Below are 23,823 nucleotides of genomic sequence, written 5' to 3' on the forward strand. Positions count from 1 at the left end.
CTCCCCCCCCTCTCTCCAGTTTTTTTACAAGCAATAATGCCTCCCGTCCGGCCAGAAAACGTCCTCGTGAGGAAGGGGCCGGAGCTGGGCATCCCCCTGGCCGGCTGGGGGATGCTGGTGGTGCCGCCCTGGCAGGGGGGACAGTTATTTGGGGAGGGGGTAGTCGCCTCCTTGTGCCCACGAGCCGCCCGGCGCTACAGGGAGCCTGGGATCTAAACTGGAAGCGGGGGCCTGGGGCTGCCGTGCCGGGACAGGAGGATGCTTGAGGGGTCTGTGTGTCCCCCCCCCGGGGGCACAGGCGAGCCGTGGGCCCCGCAGCAGCATCCCGAGGGCTGGGGAGGCAGGACCAGCCCTGGGGCACCCCTGTAAATACCCCCTGTAGGGGTGGGGGCTGCCCGTCGCCTGCCCCTGGTGCTGTCCCCTCTGCCCAGGCACGCAGGGCAAGAGCAGAGCGTGGGGTCGGGCCAGCACGTGCCGTGGGTGACCCCTGAGTGCTCCGCACCCCCCGCCCTCCCCGGGAGCTCAGTGCCGGGCTCGAGGCGTTCGGAGGATATTTATTGATTTTTACGGAGGTGGATGCTGCTGCTCCGGGGAAGGGGTTTGCTTTTTATTGGGTTTTTATTTGTGTTTCAAAGGATGGGTGAGGAAAGAAAAAAAAAAAAAAAAAGCCCAAGATATGTTACCTGGGAGACTCGGCAGCAGGGCAGGCAGGAGGGGCAGGCAGGGCACGGCCGAGGGCCCCCCACGCCCCTCCACGGCACCCCAATTGCATGCGAGTAAAGAGGCCGGGTCGCTCCTTCCCTCTGCAAAGTCTCTGTCCAAAGCACTAACTCGATCTACAACTCAGCGTTTTTAAGTCTATAAACAAAGGAGAAAAAAAACCAAACAAACCAAGTGTGACTTTTCTGAGCTTGCTTCTTACCTTCCACCCCCCCAGGGACAGCGTCCCCCCCCTGCCCAGGAGCTGCTGGGGAGGGCAGGGGCCCGCTCCTGCCCCGGCATCGCCCCTGCGGCTGCTCCCAGAAGAGCTGGGTTTGCCTGGGGGAGCCCACACCCACCCAAAAGGAGCACAGCCCCCGGGCAGAGGGGCTGGCCCACACCCCCCACCCCGCTTGCTGCAGGAGGAAGGACATGAAACCCACCTCACTGTTTTCACTTTATTTTTTTTTTTCTTTAAAAAAAAAAAAAAGAAAAGAAAAAAAGACGACGAACGCACCCATTCCCTTTTCCGAGCCCTTTTACAGCATGCAGGTTTAATAGAGTTTTGCTTTGTCTTAATACCTGTTTTTTTTCCTCATCTGGTTTATTTTAAACACATCACGATGTGTAGGAATCTCTAAATATACCGCAAATATAAACAAAAAAAAAAAGAGGAAAATATATAATATATAACAGTAGTCTAAAACATAAAGTGCACGGCAATGGCTTTGCACGACTTCTACACAGCCAGGGTGGGCACGGCCGAGCCCGGCGGGGAGAGGGGCGCGGGTCCCACCGCACCCCGGCCCCGCTCGTCCCACCCTTCCCATCGCAAAATTAAACAGAATCAGTGTCTTGATTGGCAAAGAGTGATTGGGGAGGAGGGGCAGCATCTTCGCAGTCAGAGATTTCATCTTCCGAGGTGGTAAGTGGGGTCTGGCCACCATCAGCTTCTGGTTCCTGGCGCTGTCCGGAGCGGGGGGGCCGCAGGGAAGGTGGGGGGCGGTTTCCTTGGTTGGTTTCCTCTGGTTTCTTTTTGGATCGCAAGCGCAGTCCACTCCCAGGAGAGAGGCAGAGATGGGGCGAGGATGGGGGGGATGCGGGCTAGCCCGGGCCCTGGGACGCTGTTTGCAGGAGAACAGAGAGGAGGGGGGTTAGGCAGGGCAGGGCTGGTGCCAAACTGGGGGTGCAAGCCCCTGCTCTGCTCCTGGCCCCCGCTGTGACCACGGGCAGGTCGCAGCCTGCTCCGGGTCTCCCTCTCCCGCCAGCGCCGTGCGGATGGGAGGGAGAGGGGGCCTGGGGTGCCTGCTCTGTCCCCGGGAGCGGTAGGCGTGCTTGCACAGCCCCGGGCCCTTCGGCCAGGTAGCCCCAGACCTGCCCCTGAAGCCGGGAAGCAAAAACCCAAGGGGAAAATGCAGTCAAGGAACTTCATTTATGCCGAGGGGAGCGCTTTTTTTCTTTCAAAGCTTTTAAGGCGCTGACTAAAGGGTGGGCAGGCGATTTCCAACCCGGCTGTCCCCGCAATGCATGCGGGAGGAGAGCAGAGGCAGTGACCGAACCAGGCTCTGGCAGCTGGCACGGACTTTCTCCTTCCCGAAACCGCTGGGCAGCTGCCGTGGAGCCCCCACGCCGGGTACCCGAGCGGGAAGGGGGGAGAGGAGCAGCAGATCCCCGGGGAGACCCAGATCCAAGGCATTTGCTTGCCGATACAGTAACTCCCCATGCAGGTGACTCACTCCCAGCCATGAATTAAAGATGAAAGCTGCCACAGGGGCTGAGCGCGGGTCTGACAGCTGCAGGGGGAGGAACAGGCTTTTATTTCTGGCTTTTTTTCACACCACAAAGCTGGTCGTGATCCAAACAGATAACAGAGCCTCAAGCCCCACGGAGCGCCGGTGACGAGCACAAGCGTGAGGCCGGGGGTGGATGAGCGCTGAACATGAGTCATTGCTGGCTCACTTATGAATGAGGGGTGGGAAGGAGGGGACAGAGCTGAGGAGCCGAGGAAAGAGCCGGAAGGAGGAGGGGGAAGCAGGGAGGGCGCTCAGCTTTCCCCAAGGAGAGGAAGGGGCTTGGGCATGGCAGTGGCCCGGCCACGGGTGACGCGGCCACCTCCCAGACCAGGTGGGAGGTCCCACGGGGGCCTCTCTCAGGGACACCTCTGGAAACATCCCGGTGCTCAGCGTCCCGCTGCAGCCCAGCTCCTCTGCACGCCGGGGGCTTTGTGCTCCCCCCCACGCTGGGAGCAGAGCAAGGGAGAGAAAGCGGGGGGACCCCGGTGCCAGGGAAAGGGGTTGTCGCAACAGCCTGACTGCAGCCCAGGAGGGGAGAAAGGATTACGACAACAGCTCTCGCCTGACACAGCAGCAGCTTGCAAGGAGGGGGTAGAGCAGAGCCAGGCAAGCAGCAGAGCAGGGAGCACAGGGGGGTCCCCACTGGGCTCTGCACCCCCCCCCCCCCCCCCCAACACCACAGGGGATCCAGGCTCTGGGTGCCGGGGACATTTGCAGAGGGATGCTCAGGACCCAGACCCTTCCCCTCTCCACACCTGGGACTACAAAACACCCTTTCTAGCTCCCTCCTGCTGCCCACCGTTGGGGCAGGCTCAGACGTCCCCCCCTCTTCCCTGGGCAGTCACCCAGGGTGGCCACCCCCCCGCGGGGACCGGGCTGCCCCTACCTGAGGCTCCCGCCTCACTGCTGCTTGCAGGTGGAGAGCTTGCGGATCTTGCTGCTGGCAGAGCAGGCCTTGCGGGAGGGGTTGGAAGAGGCGCTCGCCCGCCGCTCTGCCTTCGATTTGGTGCTCAGCTGTCCCGTCTCCGTCCCGTTCATGCACACGGCCTTGGGCAGCCCTTTGCCGCGGCTCTGCCCGTTCTGCCCTGCCTCCTCCTCAGGCACCTGTCCTGCAAGGGAAGAGAGATGGTGAGGCAGAGGGAGGGCAGCGGCCCCAGGGCATCGCCTCCAGCAGAAGAGCAACCCTTCCCCTCGCTCAGAAGGCATGCTGCTCCTGAGGGAAATCAGAGCCCGTTTCTACACCTTTAAGGACCCCACAGGGGAGACAGCCCAAACAGGGGATGCGTGAGGCAGGGAGCCCGAGACCACATCTCCCTCCCACCGAGGACTGGTTTTACCCATTTCCCCAGCACACAAAAGAAAACCTGAGGCAGTGAATGAGAACCATGGGCACTCCCCGTCCTCCCCGAGCAGGCTGGGCGGCCACCATGCCCACCCTGAACCCCCAGGCAGCAGCCCAGCTCCCGGCCAGGGAGCAGAGGGGCAGCAGTGGAGGAATTCACTCCTCCTCCCTCCTGCTACCTTCTCTGGAGGACGGTGCAAGTCCCAGCCCCATCCACCGACCTGCGGAGTACCCAGGGGCTTGATGTGTTTGTAGAGCAAACACCCATCTGCTTTCGCGGCGCAGAGGAAGGTCTGCTTCACCCGCAGCAGCACGGCCACGTCTGGCAGGGGCTGGGGGCACTGCCCGTTTAGGCAGTGATGCAGCAGCTCAAGCATGCCACCGTCCCCTAAAGGGGACACCCAGATGGGAGAATGGCCTCAGATCAGCCCCCCTCCCCTCTGTGGGCCAGCTCAGTGTGACTCAGCACAGCAGATGAAGAGCCATTTCCAGAGGCATCTGCCCGCTGCCATGGCTGGAAGGGGCTCGGGTCATATCCATTCACTTGGGGAGTGATGAAGGGTCCCCCCCCGGCGCAGCCCTGGCCCAGAGCAGGAGGGGACACCACAGCCCAGCGCTCTCATGGGTAACGCGGTGCATCCCCCAGCCAGACGCAGGGCTGATGAGAGAATTCATCAGGTTCCCAGCTCCCCCCCACCGGATCCAGCCGAGGCAATTTCCTTCCAGCAGGAACGTCACGCTCCAGGGCCCTTCAGTTATGACTCAGAGGTTTGAGTGGAAGCGAAGGCTGTAAGACGATTATGTATAATTTTCTTTAAAGGATGCTCAATCCTTTCTCCGCCAAGGCCAAACGGCACGTCATCTCTCTGTACTTGCGCCAATGATCACCCCACTGCTGCTGAGCTCGGGGAGGAAGGGGACACACAAGGATGGGGGCGGTGGGAGAGCCGCTTCTCCTCTGGAGGAGAGTGGCGGGATCCACCTTGGACCCCTGCGGTCTCCTCTGCCTCGCTGCATCCCTCCCGGGTACCGCTGCAGGCTCCCATCCGCTCCGCTCCCATCCTCCATCCTGCATCAGGGGGCCCAGCGCATCCTCCACAGGTGAAGAGTCATTTGGGAAAGAAAAGCTGCAAGGGGACACAGAGGTCACCTTGTTCAGACAAAGTCACCTTCAGCGCCCACCTTCCTCTCCCTGGAGGGCTCGTGCTGGGGAGAGGGATCAGCCTCACGGAACACTCGCAGAGACCCAAAGCAGCAAAGGCGGCAGGAGCCCAGACCCAGCGCAGACCACAGCTCCTCTGCCTGGTGGGGGGGACCAGCTTTGGTAAAGCCTCACCAGTGCAGAGACCGGGAGCAAAGTGCAGGCTGCAGCAGGGCAACCCCCAGCAGGCTAGAGTGAAAACGCATCCTTGGAAATAAGGCAGCAGATTGAGCACTTCCATGGCCAGCATGGCCTGGCGCAGGCTGCGAGCACCAGAGGACCAGGGTGCTCACCGGGGAGTGGATTTCTCCCCCTAAAAGCAGGCCTAGCTGCAGAGCTGGGCCCAGGCAGGAACTACCTTGAGAAATTACCCTGCTGACTGATCCACAGATCAAAGCAGTCAGTCCTTCAAGCTAGTCAGCTGCGCTCCCGGCTTGCTGAGAGCTCAGGAGCACCTTCCCAGTGCTGTGGTTTGGACACTCCAGCACACCAGAGCTCAGCCTCTGGCCATGCAAAGCAGGGTGAGGTACCGCTGCTCCACCAGAGGCTCAGGACAGGGGCCCAAAAACAGCTAGAGGGAGGACAGGACGGATCTGCCTATTGCAGGGCGATTCTGGGTTACAAGTGCAATTGATTCCCCCATGAACCTGCTGGTGAGCGGCCCCTTATATCCCTCCCCGACGGCTCCACCGAGTCTTGACACAGCTCCCAGTTACTGGCTTGTTGCTGCTTACCTGAGCACTTCTGCCTTGCCGCAGGAGGAGACAAGGACTGACTCGCCAGGGATGGCTGCTGGCTTCGTGCACCCAAGCCTATCGCTGCCAGAGCCGATGGCACCCACCGGTCCAGCCTTGCACCTCCCAAGAAACACAGACCCAGCTCCTCGCACAGCTCACCACGACGGATGGAAGTACCTTGGACATCTGTCACTACCTCAAATACTTTCTGAAAATGACTGGCAAGGTGAGAGGCTCAGGAGCACGAAGCAGAAACGCTAGCCGTACCCGGCTGTGCACTTACGGACCTGCTAGTGATCTGATCAGCTTCCAGCTTCTGACCCCTTAAGAGGGGATGACTTGCTAGAAAGGGCTGAGACACCCAACCTCCAAGAGCTCCTTCAGGGATGGGGCTCTCCCCAGCGACTCGGAGCAGAGCAGCTCGCCGTGGGTCAGGCTGCAGCCCGAGAGCAGCGCAGCCTGGCCATACCCTCCATCCAGAGTTCAGGGTTTTTTCTCTTCTCCCTACATCCCAACTGCATGTCTGCAGAGCCTCAAATAACCCCATTCGGAGCAAAGCTGAACACTTATGCTTCCCCTCCCTCAGCTGAACTCAGGCCAAGTCCATTAACATTTCTGACTGGGGAGGGAAAAAAAATAAATCCAAACAGTTCATTTGTCTTTTGTGTGACTCTTCCCTCCTCCCCTTCCCACCCTGCTTGAAAAGCACAGTCCTGGGAGTCTATTATGGATACCAAGGAGGGAGGGTGAATCGCAAGCTAATTTTACCTCCTTCACCAATGACAGTTGCTGACGTTCAAATTAATGAAAATAAAAATTCAACACGGGATGAAGTCTTGGCAACTGTCTGCCCACGCGGAAGCCAGTGACCCAGTGCTGTGTCTGTTCGAACAGCTATATCCTACCTTACCATTACCAGCTGAACAGTGCTAAAAATAAAATAAATAAAAGGAGGGCCGAGAGAGGCATTGAGAACGTGCATGTTCATCCTTGCCACCTCTCACATTTCTTAATGGCTCCATCCAGCTCATTCAGGCACAAAAAAGGTTTCAAAATAAAACTGAAGAGCTTTTGAATTGCTGTGTTTGTCAGACACAAACATGCATACATGATTTGCAGCTAGAAACGCACCTTTTCAAGCACCAGGCATTACTTAAGACTCTAGTCCTGGCTTTATTTTCCAGTCTCAGACTGAATGCTAAGAATGCAAAACAAAAACAACCCAACACCCCCGAATCAAGCTATGCAGCCATTTGCCTCTGCAGGAGGACTGGGCTGCAACGGAGGAAGGGGTTAATGGTAGGGGAGAAAAAAAAAAGCAGAGCACAGCCTTCTAAATCTGAAACGCAGCACAAAAGCAACAAGCAAGATGCTTACATCCATTTATTGCATATGCTGCCTCTCTCCAAATAAGAAGGCAGCCACTTCTGGAGAGGATGCTTCGTCACGTGCTCAATGCCACCGTTATTCTCTCCTCAGCACTTCCCTCGGAAGAGATGTTTAACACCGATTGAACCAGGGGCACGTAACATTTAAAGCTCTCTATAGAGCTGCATAAATCTTGAAATAACCCTTTAAAAATAAAAGCACATTCTCAAAGCCCCTTCTTCCTCTGAAGAACACAAGATTTAATGAGGTTCCCTCTTTTCCCCTCCCAAATTGAACACCCACTCCCACCTATGAGTCACTTGTACTCCTGCTCTCGCTGCCCAGCAGAACCACAACTGAATTGATCAGTCATTTACAAGTTTTTTTAAAATTTTTATTTTAATATGGCATCGCTGTTAGAAATTTAACACTCGCATGGAGCTGAGCAAGTTCAAAAGGATCCTGCAGGAAGACTTGGGTAAAAAAAGATTAACATTTATTATCTATGCAAGCTGCCCCCCTGCCTTTGCAAATGCCATGCAAGCCCACCAGAGCAGACTGTACCACGCTAGGCTCCCTCCTCACCCCCATTCCTCCCATGAGCTTGTTTGAGTGTTGCACTTCTGGAGAGGGGATTTCTGTCCATCACAAACACTGAACCTGTAAACTGCACCTTCATATCCCATCTCACCAGCCCTTCTTACCCCCCCCCTTTTTTTTTTTTTTTTAAACAGCCTTATTTTAAGGGATCTCTACAAGTCCTGTGAACAGCTTGACCTCCGTCACAGCCTGATTGGAAGTTGTAGGGTAAAGTAGAGAGAATGATCCATCACAGTGGACCAGTTCTCAGCTGTTCAGTGCTTAAGTCCAAATCAGATCTGTTCCTGCCGGGTTTGGGGCCACACTGGACTATGCTTTCTGTCCTTTCTAGGGCAAGGCAAGCCAAACGTGATTTGTCTGAGGGAGAAGAATTTGTTCCATGCTCAAATATGTTCCCAAATCAAGGGTGGCAAAGAGCCGCATGTGTTCAGACTCAACGGCTTACCTAGGGCCCTGCCTGACAGCGACGGCTGCTCAGGAGCAGCATAAGAACATCCAGTACAGAGAAATCCTCCTCCTGCTCTGGATGGTTCCCTGGGGACTTCCTGAGCTCTAGCCCACATCTGGACTGCTGTGTTTTGATAGCCCCCAAAGAATCCACCCCTCATGGGCACATCCAACTCAGTCACCAACACTACAAAAGCATAACACCCGCGTGCTGGGAAGAGGACATTCAGACTGGCTAGAAGCAACGCTTTATTTCACTATCTACCTAAGCAATTAAGAACAACTCTTGAAATAACTGAAGGGTTAAAACCCGTCACCATTCACCAGCTAAGTTAAACCAAAATCATGTCTACCCCACCTACCCTGGCTAACCGTAACATGGGAAGTGCTGGTCTGTGGGGCCACAATTAACCTTTAGGTCTCTAAATCCCTCTGAAACAGCACAAGTTACACACGAGAACTTAAAAAAAAAATCTTCCAGTAATTTGCCTGTCACCTTCTGAAATGACAGCTCTTATTTGGGTTTAAATACTGCTGTTTGCATTAGGAGTGTATAATAGCTGATATCACCGTTCTGGAGATGATCTCCCACTATCACAGTCACCTGCCTGTGTGTGGGGGTACATCCACCTCAGCTGGCAGATAGACACGGCTGCTGGAGGAGCACCTGCACCAGCACGGGCCAGGCTCGGGCCAGGCTCCTGGGCATGCACAGGGCAGTAACGCTGCCCGTGGGATGCAGCCGCAGCCACCCACGACACCGACAGTCGAACGGCAGGAAGGTGTGCACGTGTGGGCACAACTCTTCGCCCACTCAGTGCGGAGGGCTCAGCGCCAACCCTCACCCGACCGAGAAGAGGATCTCGCACGCTCTGCTGCTGTTCTTCAGAGGGAGGGCAGAGCACCGTGTTTTTCCAAACACAGATGATAACGTGCAACACCCAGCTGCAGTGCCACAGGCCAGAGACCCTCAACAGCAACCAGGACAGACAGCTCTGTCCTGGGCCTGCTGGACACACAACCACTCTCCAATGTTGGAAGTCTGCCTAAGCTTCCACTTTTTAGTCGCACTGAAGTGCATAAACCAGACAGCAATGCAGGCTAATCACCACTGGAAAAGTTAAAAAGAAACAAAACATTTTAAAGAGAGTGAGAACAGACAAGAATGCATCTTCTGTACAAAATCATTCGTGGGGCAGGTCTGCAGGAATGGGCTGGATTTCACAAGCTGAGTAACCCACTCGGAAAGGGGTCACAAACCATCTTCCTCTGCAGCGTGCCGAACCCCTACAGCTACCCTTTGCTTAAAAATACAAAGCCAAAAATTAAAGAACGATTCCCTTGCAGAACAAAGTTATCTGCTTTTGAAATAATACAACTGTCCTGCTGAAGCTTGGGGGAAGCAAGGAGATGATCCTGCACTCTCCAGCCACTGCCATTAGCTCAGGCCACGGGAAGCCCAAAAGGGCAGTGGCTTTGGGGCCTAGGCTAAGCTTCACGCTCCTCTTCTGTGCCCGTGGCCGATGGGAGCACGGCTTCCTCTCCAAACAGCTCGTCATGACTGCTCAGTGCTCCGCTCTGTCCTCTAAGCCCTGCCTCAGCTTCCTCCTCTGCAGCTGGGAATGCACAGGGAAGCAACAGAGCACCGTTAGAGACATGCACACGCTTATTCTCTAGACTGGCACTAAAAAAGCAGTAACAGACTGTCCTGTGGGCTCTTGGGTTGGCTGCAAGATAGTCAAGTACTAAGAGCAACAGACCTACTCTCACAGAGGTTATCATCTTGGAAGGCTGGCCCTCCAAGGGAGGTTACGGGCACACACAGTCCAAGCATACCTTCCTTCTGCCTCTTGAAGTCAGTTCAGAAAGGAAAATGTAAAATCAGAAAGGGATGCAAGTGATGCTAGTTATGGATTTTCAAGCCTGGCAGCCTCATCATTGTGCTCAGGCCCCACTGTCTGTGATGGGGCTTCCAGCCCCAACATTTCTGCAGAATTACATCTCGGGCTCTTATGCATGGGCTGTTCCCGGCGAGAGCTCTTGCAGAGGAAAATGGCTAACCTCTGACAGTGGGGAAAGCATCTGGCAAGTCCTCTTCTCTCTTGCTTCTGTACTTAGAAAGGCCCTAGCAATCAAGTATGTGCTTCAGTGAGTCTATCGCATTTTTAAGAGGATCCCTCCTTTCAAAAAGCCTCACTAAACTGTGAGGAAAGGCCTGGCCCTGGTCAGATTCTAGCACAAAAGCCTGCGGGATGTAAGAAGAGAGCAAAGAACAGAGCTCTGCAGGTCACCCAGCTGGCACTGGGACATTAGTTCTATTAGAAAAGGTTATAAATTACCCGACTGTCACCAGTGAATCAGCACTTGGAAATAAATCTATTTCACTTTGATGAGACTCCCTTCATCTTGGCAGGCTCCACCTCCGACCCACCTACATATCCGTTTGGCTGAACATCTGAACAGACGCCCTGTTGGGGGCTGTTACCCAAGGATGTCATACAGCATGGGGCGAAGCGCTGGCTTAGCGAGTTGGGCTCAAAGCAGCCTCTCCCCTTCTCCCCTTGGAAGGCGCTGCCTGGGAAGCCCATCTTGTTTCAAGTTGTTGCCCAAAGAAATTTGGAGCATTGGGTACAATTTGAGGCTTATTACAATTCAAGGCCTGACAATTTATTCTTCCATGATAGTGCTCCAAAAAAAGCAATTTCTGCCTAACCAGGAAACCAAGAGAAAAAAAACAAGGTCTTCAGGTGCAAGATTTGGTAAAACCAGACCTTGCTTTTACTCAGGTCCACAGAGGCCCACCAGGCCATCATTAAGGAAAAACTAAAGTAATTTGGCTAGTCTTGAATTACAGAAACTGGAGCTTTCCTTATCACAAGGAAAGGTCAGTTGCAGGTACCTCTAATCACACTGTGGTAGAGTAAATCAGCATCCCTACAAACAGGACTCGAAACCTCCCCTCCAAAACAATTAAACTAGGCTGGAGCAATTAATCTAGAAACTCACGTTCTGTTGATGTAGGCAGTGAGAACACAGGCAGCAAGACAAAGAAACTGCTGCCTCGATCATACAGTACCGCTGCTGCAATGACTGTAGAGCTGAGCAGTCTTTGTCTTTAGTCTTATCACAGACATGCCCTTCAGCCTTCTGCTCACACGCTACGTGGCTTACAGGCACAGAGAGGCCAAAAACGGAAAGCTACTCGATTACCACCGCTTTGTAAGAGCTACATGGTTAAAACCACACACGCCCCTGTACTTACTGGTTGGCTTACCTTAAAACAACAGGAAATCCCTAATAAAGAAAGAAGCAATTCTGTAACCAGATAGTTACCAAGACTGGAGCAGGAAAAAGGTCTCAGTATAAGGCTACAAGCACCCTTCTTCCCCAGATGTGCCATCTACTCTGAACACTGAGTCATTTTAGGGCTCTGCTCCAAAATAACTCAGTCTAGCAAAGCTGGCCAAAAGAATTAAATGTGCTAAACAACAGAGTCCAGCAGGAGCAAGCTATTACTTGATGAAGGAAGGAAATTGGCATATGGGTAACACGCAGGAAGGGGCATCCTGGTTGATCAAATAAAGGACCAAGGCATCCGGAGCATCACGGCTCACTCACTATGCGTCACTCACACCACTTAATAATCAATAGTCTCCTCCACTGCTGAAAGGATTATTCAGACCTCAAGGCCTTTCCTAAAAAGCTTTAAACAGACAAAAAAAAAAAAAAAAAGCCACTTCTGCCCTACCCATCCCAGCATCATTCTCTCCTACCTGGTACTGTGAAGTCCTGAGTGTAGATGATATCATCTTCAATGTCATACAAGTCATCATCTTCTTCCTCATTGTAGCCATGCAGATCTTCCAGATAAGGCACCGCCGTCATACTTCTCCACCTGTCCTTTGTTTCTGGGCTGGGAGGTATGGGCACCAGAGCCTCTGCCTGAGCATGTTTCTTACGAAACCAACTGCAAAGAGTCCAAGAGCAGAGTTTCATCGGTACAGCTTCACTTTTCAGAAGGCATGGAGAAATCCTTGACACTATGAGATGGTCCCATTCCACCCCAATAACTCAAAGGTGTGTGCAGCTTGTTTATGGAAAAGTTCCTAGCCAGTTTTATGCCACTGCAGGTTTTTTTAATGTGCAATAACCAGGAGAGGCGAGTGCCAAGAAAGGCAAGTCTGTCTTGCTGACACCGCTGCAGGGACATCAACAGCTGTGTAAGCCACTCCACGAGGTGCTCCATCCACTGGGTGCTTTGTCAGCTAAGGAGAAACTAACAGGTCTACCTGGAAACAGAGTGCAGGAACATTCTCTCCATCACCAACTCAAGCCCAAACTACCTACCTATAAGTCAAAACACATTATTAGAGCTGCTAGAGCTCCTGAGTTGCATTGCCAAAGCAAGCAGAAAAGGAGAAACTTCTACCCTAAAGTTGAGGCTAATCCAGCACAACAAGACAAAAGGAAGGTTGCAGAATGTCAATCTAAGGAGAGTGGTATTTACTTGCAAGCTCCTTTAACAGGCAGTTTTCAACAAGACCACAGCAGAAATGCTTATACTTTATCTTCTTATCCCACCTCTGTCTCAAGGGACTGCTATTACCATTAAAACCAGTAGCCATAGTGCTACCATCTGCCCAGTAAAGGAAATGAGCTCTGAAAGCTGTTCTTAATCAGATCAAGAATCCAACAGGCTTGCATCACATCAGCATCTCAGAAGCCACATGGATAGCCTCTTACGTTTTTATCGTACTTTCATAGCAGGGTTCCAACACCAGACTGTCTCTGGGACATCTATCAGCGCTGCATGTGGGCACTGAAAGTTTCCTAGAAGTACTGCTGGAACCTCCACACTCCTGCTGATCCTCTCTTGAATGCAGGTGGGAACAGAAGTTCCTCCAGAGCTAGGTACTTCTAACATGCCTTTCCTGCCCACACACCTCCTGCTACTCCTTGCTCCCCCTGCAAGACGTCCCGCAGCAAGGAGAATCAGCTGCCTATGGCTAGCAAATGAAAAGGTCAGGCGATAGCCATCCAGTCGCTCCCTCCCCGATAAATGGTGGTGTTCTGCTGCCTTTGAAGGTGGTCTGCCCAGCAGCTGGCTGTCCCTGCTAGCAGGGAGGCTGTCCTACAGAGGCACTTCATCAAGCTGTTACTCATACCTTGCTCTGGAGGGTCATTCTACACAAAGGAAGGGTCAGAAAGCATCAAAGCCTCCCACATTTAAGACCATCTCCTGAACTGCAGCCTGCTTTCCTGATAAACTTTTGAATTGGCACAGATATCCGCCCCCCTATGTCTACACTGTGGGCTGGATGTCAGTTAAGCCACGGGGACCTATTCTTCCTGGTCTTTGCACAGTAACAAAGGAAAGAAAAGCCTCACCAGATCAACTGCACTCTTGTGCTCACCTTGCTAAATATTATGTAGATGCCGCTTACCTGCACAAAGGGACATTCAGAGTCTTTCACAGCAGGAGGTAGCCTAGAAAGTCTAAGCCTTTTTCCCCCCTCTCAAAGTTTACTTTAGGCCACAAAAGGGTGCTGCTTTAGGAAGCAACTTAAGGTCTCTCTGAAAACTGACCTCAAAAGCAGAGCAAGATCTAAAGTTATCCCTTCATGGCATATTCACTTCTTTACCTGACAACTGCTGCCCTAGACAAGCCTGATATGACATGAGAGCTTCCCCCTCCGTAGTTTGCACAGGCATCCAGTAACTCCTGGCTAATAACCACTGAAGAGGGCCTGAAGCCAGTCACCAAAGAGCTCTTATAAACCTGAGCCATCTGTTTTTTATCACTCCGGTTCCAAATTCATTTTAGGAAGTAAGGGTTGGATGCACCTCCTGCTCAGAAGAATGGTAATTACAATTTTGTTCTAGCCTTACATTGCTTTGACAGTAGGCCTAAAATAAAAAGTGGCAATCTAACAAAACTATCCAGCAAAAGCAAGGAGTTAGGAGATAAACAAATGAAAATGTAGCTACTGGGACAAATCAGCTAGGATTCAAAGGAGGAGTGAACCCTCATCCAGAATCCCTGCTTCACAATTAGCATCCTCAAACCATTTTCTCCGTAGTGACTGAGTTTTAAAGTCAGCCTACTGCTCTGAGGAAGGCAGCATCCTGCCATTTGCAGTAAGAAAGAGCAAAGTAGTCCCTACAGCCTAAAGTTTTAAAAGGAAATGTATTTTGGTTAATCACAGAGCATGCCAGTGTCACGCAAGGAATCGTGTTCCATCCTGCCAGTCGGAACGGGTGGACAGCACCCCAAACAGCGATGAGGTTGGCACGTTCCAGTTACACACTGACGTGGATCTACTGGCATTTCTTCCATGGCCGTACCACGACTATACTGGAAGCCGCGGTGAAAGCGGCGTATTTTAGGAAAGTGACGGAGAACTGAACGCAGATCTAATTTGTCAACTATGACCTCTCGTGCACAAAGTGGCATTACAAGAGTTAAGTAAAATGTCATCCCAGCTACCGGACTAGCAGGAAGCGAGCGGGTCCAACATAGCCAGATTTTGGCCAATGGTTTTAGCAAACCCTGTGGATGGCTTCCTTGGCGATGTGCATGGCACACAGCATTCCTAATTTGATCATTTGATTTCCTTTCCTTGAGAGACTGCTTTCATCAAGGAAGTGACTGCCAAGATAGCAAATTCAGCCTAGGCTGATCCAGCCTGGCAGGATCATCTAGCACAGGTATAGAAGACCCAACACAGCCAGCTATTTTTGCCAGGGGCAGTGGAGCTAGAGGGACCCAAACTAAATGCCAGGGGCCTAAGGAGAATGGAATATACAGGAGAAATGAGATGAGAATGACCGTTATGAAAAGGGGTATTTTAAAGGGAGAAAGCCTAGAAGTCTATAGCAACTAGTGTTTTTATTTTGCTGTATTTCAGCTCTGCCTCTTTCTTTCCTTCTGTCCTACTTACCAGGAGAGTAAAAATAGGTTTTTATTAACAGCAGAAACCTGAATCACTGTACTCTAGCCTTAATGATTCCATCCTCTGGGAGGTGATTTCAAATACTTGCATATGCATATATGGTAATGAGGATACAGAGTGAGAAGAGAAATTCATTGAAGTTCTAAGAAAATCAAAAGACCTCTTGGAAAGAGCCTCAAGCAATTCTGTATGGAGTAGCAGAGTATTTCCTGGCAAGCAATTTTCCGGCAGGGACAGAGATTCTGCTTTCTGCACTGGTGCTAAATGTTATTAGTGAAGATTTGCTCTTCAGCTGAGGACCACTGGCTCCATCAAATGCCCTAATCTGGCTCAAGAAGCTACTGGCCACTGATTAAGCCAGAAAGCAGCTACTCTCCCATCGGTCCGTAATGCAGACAAGATAAAGTCCCTCCCCACCCTGCCTTCACCGCTGACCCTAAAACACAGGCTGGATTAGAGTACTGCTGACAGAGTGCCCTATTTCACCATTTACTCCCAAACAGTTTCATTGATGTTTTCCGAGCCAACAGCCCTGGCACAAACATAGCCATTTACCTGGTGCTCACAGACTGCTGCTTTAACACTAAAGGAAAAGAAAAGCTTTGCGGATCTCAAAAGCGCCCCTTGTCCAGAATATCCCCTGGAAGAGGCAGATTCCTCTCTGGTCTGTGAAACATTTCTTAGCTACTCCCAGCCCTTTGAAAGAGTGAAGGAAGCAGTAGTAAGAGATCATTTCTTGCTACTTTGCAAGCTTCTTGAGAATGCCTGCAAAGCACAGAAACTCCAGAGAGCAGCAGCACAAGTATTAATTGTGATCCTGCCAGTTAAGAAGTGGTGTCCAGATGGGTTGCTATAATCTACAGGGAGATAAGACAGCAAGGGTCAAGGACTGAATGAAAAAAGGAATCTGGTTGACCAGTGCTTAATGAGCCTGTCTGGTTTGCAGCTTCCAAGCTCAAATTTTATGTTGGACGTCACCACTCTGCTCTTTTCAAGTTCTGGTATAAGCGAGGTTAAAATAAGAATCAGTAAGCACAGCTGCAGCTTACTTACAGCTAATTCACTTCCCAATTCTAGGTCACAAATATTTCAGTTTGCTTGTTTTGTATGTGGACAATTTTCTCTGAAACCAGATGCCAAGCTGCAGATCACCACCCTGCCAGCAAGGATCGGTTATGAATGATTCTCTACCTCCCGTGATACCATGTAAGGGCTTCAAGCTTACTGGAAGGTCACCGTCACCACAAGAAGCAACTAACAGCATTCCAGTTTAATTCAGTCCTCTTGCAGACAAATGTGGAAGGCACACAACAGTATGCCCTGGGGAAAGACAACACATGCTAGCAATAAACATATAGCGGCGTCCCTGCAATCACTGCTCCAATTCCTGTAATATCAAGAGATGTCCAAGTTCTTAAGTCAGGTTCATAAAAAAAGTAGAAATGAGTAAGAAAGAGAAGCAGTTTTCCCCTAGCTGATGCTAGGGCCAAAGGCGACAGTTCAGACTCCTGTGAGGAGAGGTGTTCTGTGCACAGATGGAGACTCACATTCCTTTAACACGCCATGCACAGTTGCATTATGAAACTGATGTGCAGAACGTGGGTAGAAGAACCAAAGATTCCTTCCATGTGCCTGCCACAGGGAAGGAAGGCAGACGCAGGCGCCTCAGCAAGAAAGGAGAGGAGGAGTGGTTTTTTTTGTGTGTGTCCCACCAAGGGGAGATTACTGCATGACACCACGGACCAGGGATGGGAAAAGCCCATGAGTATACACGCTGCAGCAGAGGTTAAGGGAAACCCCTCTCACTCCCTCAAATGCAAGCACAGAAGTCAAGGAACACGCTCAGTGGCTGCAAAGGAATCTACAGTGGCAAGAAACAGATTTCCAAGGGGTTCAGTACCCAGGGTTTGAACAGCATGGCAGAACATCCAACAGCTACCCTCCAAACCTCTCGGGGAGGACTCTGGGGCGAGCAAAAGCACTCGGGGAAGGTGGCACAGCAGCTTCCAGGAGGTCAGGAGGAGACACTAGCCCAGCACGTTAAATTTGCACCTCCACTAATAAAAGGTGGAAGTGCCTTCCCTTTCTTGCTATAAACTCTTGCAATCGTATCTATGACTGAACAAATTAAGTGTGACACTTCTGGAGAAGAAAGGCAAGATGGTTGCCTTGGAAACAAGGGACAGAGGTAGAATTCTGCATCCACTTCATCACTTTAAGTGCTGCAGCAGGGTCAGTGAATTAGTTACAAAATGCAGTATACGAGCATTAAGCCCTTCAGCAAAAGCACGGGGTAGAGAGGAGATGGTGAATAATCTATAGGGAGCAGGTTGCTAACTCCCCGGCTCTTGGCAGCTTTTCTTCACTGCCCCCCACCCCAGGAGTACAAAATATTCAGAGGTGAACTAAAAGTGTCAGTTTTCCATTGAACATCATCCTATCCGGATCCTTCTGGGAAGAGCAGGTTTCAAGGCTCTTTCATTGTTATTCTGGGGTCAGCTTCTGGCAGTTCATAAACTCTTAGATGACAGGCTGAGACAGTTTTAATTCATTTCAATTTACAACTCGTAGGTCTGCGCTGCACAGATTGACTAGGTTTGAAAAGCCTCTGAAAGCAAAGAAGAAAATTTAGCTTTGTCCTGCTGAATGAAAACAAAGTGCAGAAACATGAGTTTGATGCAAGAGTTTAGCTACACAGTGAGGAGGAAGGCAGCTAGCAGGTATAAAACTAAGCAGACTCTTCCCACAGCATTCTTCAAACAGGGCTGCCACTACAAGGGGGGAAAAACATTTGGAGCAGCTGACAAAAATAAGGGAGGAATGGCAGAATTACCATTGCTGGGCAATAAACACGTGCCTGGCTGCCTTCTCTGCCTCCTGCAGCTCTGTTGCTTCACGGAGCAATGCTCAATACTTCCTCAGTGTTTCCCCTGACCCACTGATTAAAGCCTTTTATCCTTGATCCCACTACAAGAGCAAGAAACGTCACTTTATGGAAGGTGAAGTGTGAGCTGTTTATCCAGCTCTGGATGGATCCTGAGCGCCCAGCTCCACGGCCGCAGGACACCTGCTCCGTGATGCTTCCCTTGGGATCACCGTTCCCTGCAGGACAGGGGAACACGGCCCCTTCCCATCGTGCTGACACGAGCCTGGTCTAGCAGCGTTTGGCTCCAATGCAAAAAAACACTGCCCAGGACATGGGGGCTATTCCTGTTGATTTTCAGCGCACTTTGATAGTCTCCACTGTCTGTATGAGCAAGTCACCAGTAACATCATCTCAAAGACATAAAAGGAGACTTCCAGCAGCACGGAAAGGCACTGGGTAATTCTGGTTTGAGCCAGTATCCATCTCAGCAGGGCAGCCTGGGTAAGTCGCTTGATGTTTCTATAGTCTAGTTCCTGTGCCTTAACACATGCTTTTGTGGGAAGAGTGTAGAGAAACCCAAAATCATTAATGACTGTTACTCCCACACACACTAGAAATCTAAGGATTCTAGAAATCAAGTCTTTTCTCACTAAAATGCTTTCCAAAAACCCTCCGACAATATCTGAATGGCTACCTGCTGTCCTTCCGATTGCTTTGTTCAATTTAAAAAAAAAAAACCAGCTCAGGGTCAGGTTAAGCATAAGGGCTAAGCTTCTCTTCTATTTAAAGAAAAACCAAGAGAACCAAACACTGGATTGTTTAGCACAATGCTACTCCACAAAAAGGAGACAGACAGACACATCTAAAGCCCAAGGCTGCAAGCTCTGCTGTGCTTGATGTAATTATTAGGATGCCACAGCAGGAGGAAGGAGGCGATTACTAATAGGGGACAAAAGCCTGTTAAGAAGCACTGGCTAAGCTCACAGAAAACTAATAAGAGGCTGAGTCTTGGAAATGCTCCTGTGTTTGCAGGTAGAGTCTTTCTTCAGCCCCTCTCAGTGCTATGAGATGAAAAGCCTCACCACCAGCAGCTGTGCCCAATTAGAGGACCCTGGGAGACCACGGGAGATGTGTGACTGCCCTCCAAGCCAGAAGCATGCTCTAGTTTCTCCTGCTTTCTAACTACAGGCAGGGTCTCTAGAGAAACCTCTTTGCTTCCAGCTGGGCAAAGCTGACGCAAAAACTCACTGCCTCATGGGAGAAGCATAAAATCAAGTATACGGAGTTGGATAACTAGCTCAAATACCTAGCAGATAGTGACACACGAGAACCAACTACACTGCCCCGAGCTTAGGGGCAGTTCACTGCAGTCTTTAGACCCGCAGCACTGATAGGAAAGAAAGTGCTTTCAGTGCTTTTCTCAACACCTACTAATGTACTCCATAGACTTAATTCCTGCCATGCTTCTTTACAGTGCTTACCGACAAAGCATCGGTTTGACTGCGTGGCAAGCTGATCACCACCCTACGACTAGCTGTAATGAACAGGAGAACTACTTCATTAGGAAGTACAAAAGCATACAGTGCTTTGCTGTCTAGCTTGAAGCACTCTAGTCCTCAGTGGTAGATGGGAGGACAGTCAGTAACAGCAGGAGCTATTGTTTGGAAGACCAGCTCTATATGGTGCTTTAAATGCCGCGTGGCATTTAAGAGCCCAGCCCCAAGCAGTCTCTTTTATGGCCCACCATTACTGGGAGGCATGTGCATGGGGAAAGGCAGTCTTTAAAAGCAAATGCCTGCTCCTATCATCTCCCAGACCCAGTGAAACAACCAATGCACAGTGCTTGGCTACTATGTAAAAGAGTCAGCCCGACTGCTTAATTAATTGACCAGGCAGCTACATAAGACCTGCCTCCCCAGCCTCTTTGATCTTCGTCAGGAGTAGGTCGCAGTTGCTCCTCTGCAGAACACCAGTGCAGTTCAAGCCTGTCAGGTTTTGTTCTGTGGCTCCTGCAGATGCCTCCCATGCCATAACATCTACCAGGGATCATCATCTGACAGCACACGGCTACTGCTGCTGGTTTTTTTCAGAGACACAACAAGAAAATAGTGCTCTTCCTGCCTGCAGGCAGCACAAAGGAGGCCCATCACCTTCCAGGATCAGAGCCTTGTTTTTACAAGGTTCCCAAAAGCTTTCTGGGCAAGCTTGTAGGCAGGACCTCCGCCGAGCAGCTGCGGTCCAGCAGGCAGCTCTGCATGTCCTCAGAAGCACTTCCTATTCAAATAGGAGATAAGCTAATGCAGCCTCCGCGATGAAGCATCCTTATGATGCTTTTTGTTCTTGTACTTTTATCCGCCCAGGAAATCTCTGCTCAGAGGCAGCATGTTCAAACAGATCCTTTAAAAAAAAAAAACCCTCAGAGATAACGGGGCCTTTCCCCCCCTCAGACAATGGCAAGGATAAAGGAGGAGGATATGGAGGAGGGAGAAGTATGACATTAAAGAGAAAGAAAAAAAAAAATTTCCTATTGTCCTGGAACGCTTCTCCACATACTGATTCCATATGGAGCAAATACCAAGGGATATTTCTGTCACCAAACTGTCCAGAAAACCAGAACTAACACACATTACTAAACAGTCCTAGTTCAATAACCCAGCTTTAAGGAACCCCTGTTCTTCTGCTCCATTAGTACTAGCTGACCTCTGAAAAAAAAAAAATTATCCAGAACCCTTAATTATCAAGAACCAGTCACGCTAGAAACATATTTTCAACATATTCATTATTTACCGGTTAGCAATTCAAATGCTTTAACCGGATGCTCTAATAGGAGGAAAAAAAGCCAAGTAGAGGTTGCCAGAGCTCCAGCAGAGCTGGAGGAAGGATATCTAGTGACTTCCATGTGTCTGCTGTCAAAAGGAAAAATGAGTTGAGAGCAATAGCACAGGTACATTAGCATAAGAAGCAGAAAGAGAATGACTAATAGGAAGAAGCTGAACACTCACTTGTGCTGCCTTATCTGCTGTATTGAAAATCTCTTGGCTGGGTCGTATTCAAGCATCCCTGAAAAGAAGGAAAAAAAGTCCAGGTGTGATCACAGATGCTCTCAGCCAAGTTGAAGACAGGAAGCATAAAGCTCTACCCCTCCCTCCCACCTCCCGCCCCCAACAGCGACTGCTGTGTCCAGTCCTGGCAGCTTAGGGAGCCTTTACCTCCCTAAGAATCTGCTGCATCGGTCACAGGAAGCTCAGCACAAAATCCCGACTTCATTGCTGACTACCTGACCAAGTCTGTTCCTCAGTTTCCCCACCTGAAAAGTGGGTATGACCCTTCCCTCCTTCACACTGCAGGGACAGAGGCTTGTACAGCCCTGGATCATATGTCCAAGCATGTCTCCAGGCAAAGAACGTCAAGACTTCGCATTTCACAGATAATGCTATTGAAATCTCTCCATGGAAGAGCCAAAGCCTTAGGCACAGCATATATCCAGTTGCTCAGCATCCCAGGAACGCTAGTCTGGTGAAATTCTATTCTGGAAGTACAGCTGGGGAGAACTGACAAAAAATAATCCTACTGTCCGTCCTTTTGCTCTAGCCAGGAGTTTGATGTCTGGCATCATCTGCTAAGATAACCGGGGTGGGGGTGAGAAGAGGGGGGGAGAGGAAAAGTGGCTTATCTGTATTCTCTCTAGGAGAGAGGGAGGTGGATTCCTTAAACAGATTCATGAGATGCCCACTCTGCGCCACTGTCTTTAAAAAGCTTTACAACTCAACAGAAGGGAAGTGGCAAATTTTGCCGTGTTCTTCAGAAACTAGCCAATGGGACCTAACAAGTCTCATCCAGCAGCATCCAAGATATTCTCCAATGAAGGTTCCAAGAATGTATTCATCTAATGAGTGTGAACAAAATCTCACTGCTGTACATTACAAGGAGTTTTGCTTTTACTGGATGATACCCCCTTGTTGCTCTTGAAGCACTAGCACTGTTGAGTCTTGCACAGGTAGCATGAAGAGTAAGGTTTTGGAAAGAGGTGAGAGAACAGGAAGACCCCGTCTCCAGCAACCAGAAGAAAAGAAAGACTAGGAAACAGAACAGACTATCAAACAGGAGTTAAGGAAGTCAAGACAAGGAACAAACAGTGCAGAGTGCTGGGGAGAGCCAGTACAAGGACACAGTGAAAACACAAGGACGGGAGATACATTTGGATGGACGCTTAGGAAGGGAGGGCTGGAAAGAGACATTGTAGTTCAAGTGAGAAGTTGCAAGGGCTTTGCAGATTAATTTCTGCAATACTGTTGAACAAAGGTAATGGAAGAGATAAATCACCAACAGCACATGTGATAACAAAAGCTGATCCAGAACATCTTCCTTGTCAGTTCAGTTTGTATCACATTACTGACAGTAATAAATATCGGCAAAGAAAAGGTACAGCGCGGAAGGGCTGAAGTTATTTTCCCCCCAGAAACCAAAATACAGTTTGCCATGGCACTTTGTAAAGGTTTATCAGTGCTGATGACAGCACTAATAGCTTTAAGGCAGATGGAGTCACTACTGATCCACATTACATCACTATGAAGTAGGTTAAAGAGACACAGGAAGACCTCTCCAGGCTGGAGAAGGTCAAGTGCATCACAAGCATCTGGTCTCATGAACTCAAGGCACTGGAGTCTTCAGAGCCCAACTCTTCAGAGCTCTTTAGACAGAGCATACCGGAAATTTATACTTGCCTTGCCGAGACCACAAAACCCACCATATGGCTATATTAGAGTTACATGGCTGAGCTTGACTGCAGCTAAAGCAATAGCTCCCTGCTGAAGAGCTCTAAACCGTGAGAGTAGTTCCTTATCTGCTCCCCTGAATAGGCTAAAGCCCTATAAACAAGCAACCAGCAGCCCAGGCTGCAGCTACAGATAAAAACTGCATGTGGCAGGAGGTGATTAATGCCAGTGACAGTGCCAGAAGCTGAACAGCTAGGTCTGCTACTGAGGAACACCACTGAAAGTGTATTTTGAGATGGTCTTACAGTAAGGGTGAGAGAAGGGAAGGTATGGTTGAACCATCTTCAACAGAGAAGGGATTTGATCCTGAATCTTGCTGTCCTGCAAAGTGCTGCAATGCTTGTAATACAGCATTTAGGTGCTCTCGCAGGGCTAATTCCAAGTTGTTTCCTCACCTTAGCCATAGTTACTGAAACGATGCTAGAGAAAGCCCTCCTTTTTTTCAGTGAATACTACAAAACAAACTCCCTTACTGTTAAAAAAAAAAATTATCGGTTTAACACTGAACACAGACTTTATGAGGGACTTTCTCCACAACAAGGGTCCTTGCAATGTGCGTTCTCCTTTCTTCCGTACTCCAGCATGTGTCCGAAGCAGTCCCCGCGGCCTTCTCGGAATCACAGAACAGCTGAGGTTGGAAGGGACCTCTGGAGATCATCTAGTGCAACCCTCTTGCTCAAAGCAGGGTCAGCTTGCCCAGGACTGTGTCCAGTTGGGTTTCGAACATCTCTAAGGATGGAAACTCCACAACCCCCCTATGCAACCTGCTCCAGTGCTCAACCACCCTTGCAGTAAAGGAGTTCTCGTGTTCAGACATAATTGCTCCTCACCTTACAAGGAAAGAAGTAATAATTGGAAAACAAGATGGGAAGGTGGTTCAGAGAAAAAAATCCCACACCTAATGAAATGACCTATTAATAAGATTATTAGACAGTAGCTTCACAGCTGAGCTGCCCAAATTTGTTAGCTTTTTCTTTTTTTAAGAAATAGGACTGCAAAGAGATCTTACATGAAGTCTAGGGGACACCAAAGCAAGTACTGG

At 50.3% G+C, this 23,823-nt stretch overlaps 1 protein-coding gene across 1 annotated transcript in view; it reads right to left on the reverse strand.

Annotated features, from left to right (window-relative positions):
- Positions 1-1,143: 1,143 nt before the first annotated feature.
- STK11 (serine/threonine kinase 11) overlaps positions 1,144-23,823 on the reverse strand; it is a 46,291-nt gene continuing 23,611 nt past the window's right edge. Inside the window, exons 7-10 of the mRNA XM_076359139.1 lie at positions 21,009-21,066; positions 11,961-12,154; positions 3,379-3,601; positions 1,144-1,823 (exon numbers count right to left, since the gene is read on the reverse strand). Of these exons, the coding sequence (XP_076215254.1) occupies positions 3,393-3,601; positions 11,961-12,154; positions 21,009-21,066 (461 nt within the window). The 3' untranslated portion in view covers positions 1,144-1,823; positions 3,379-3,392. The remainder of the gene's footprint in view (positions 1,824-3,378; positions 3,602-11,960; positions 12,155-21,008; positions 21,067-23,823) is intronic.

The sequence above is a fragment of the Aptenodytes patagonicus genome, chromosome 25, assembly GCF_965638725.1.
Source record: "Aptenodytes patagonicus chromosome 25, bAptPat1.pri.cur, whole genome shotgun sequence".
NCBI classification, from domain to species: Eukaryota; Metazoa; Chordata; class Aves; order Sphenisciformes; family Spheniscidae; genus Aptenodytes; species Aptenodytes patagonicus.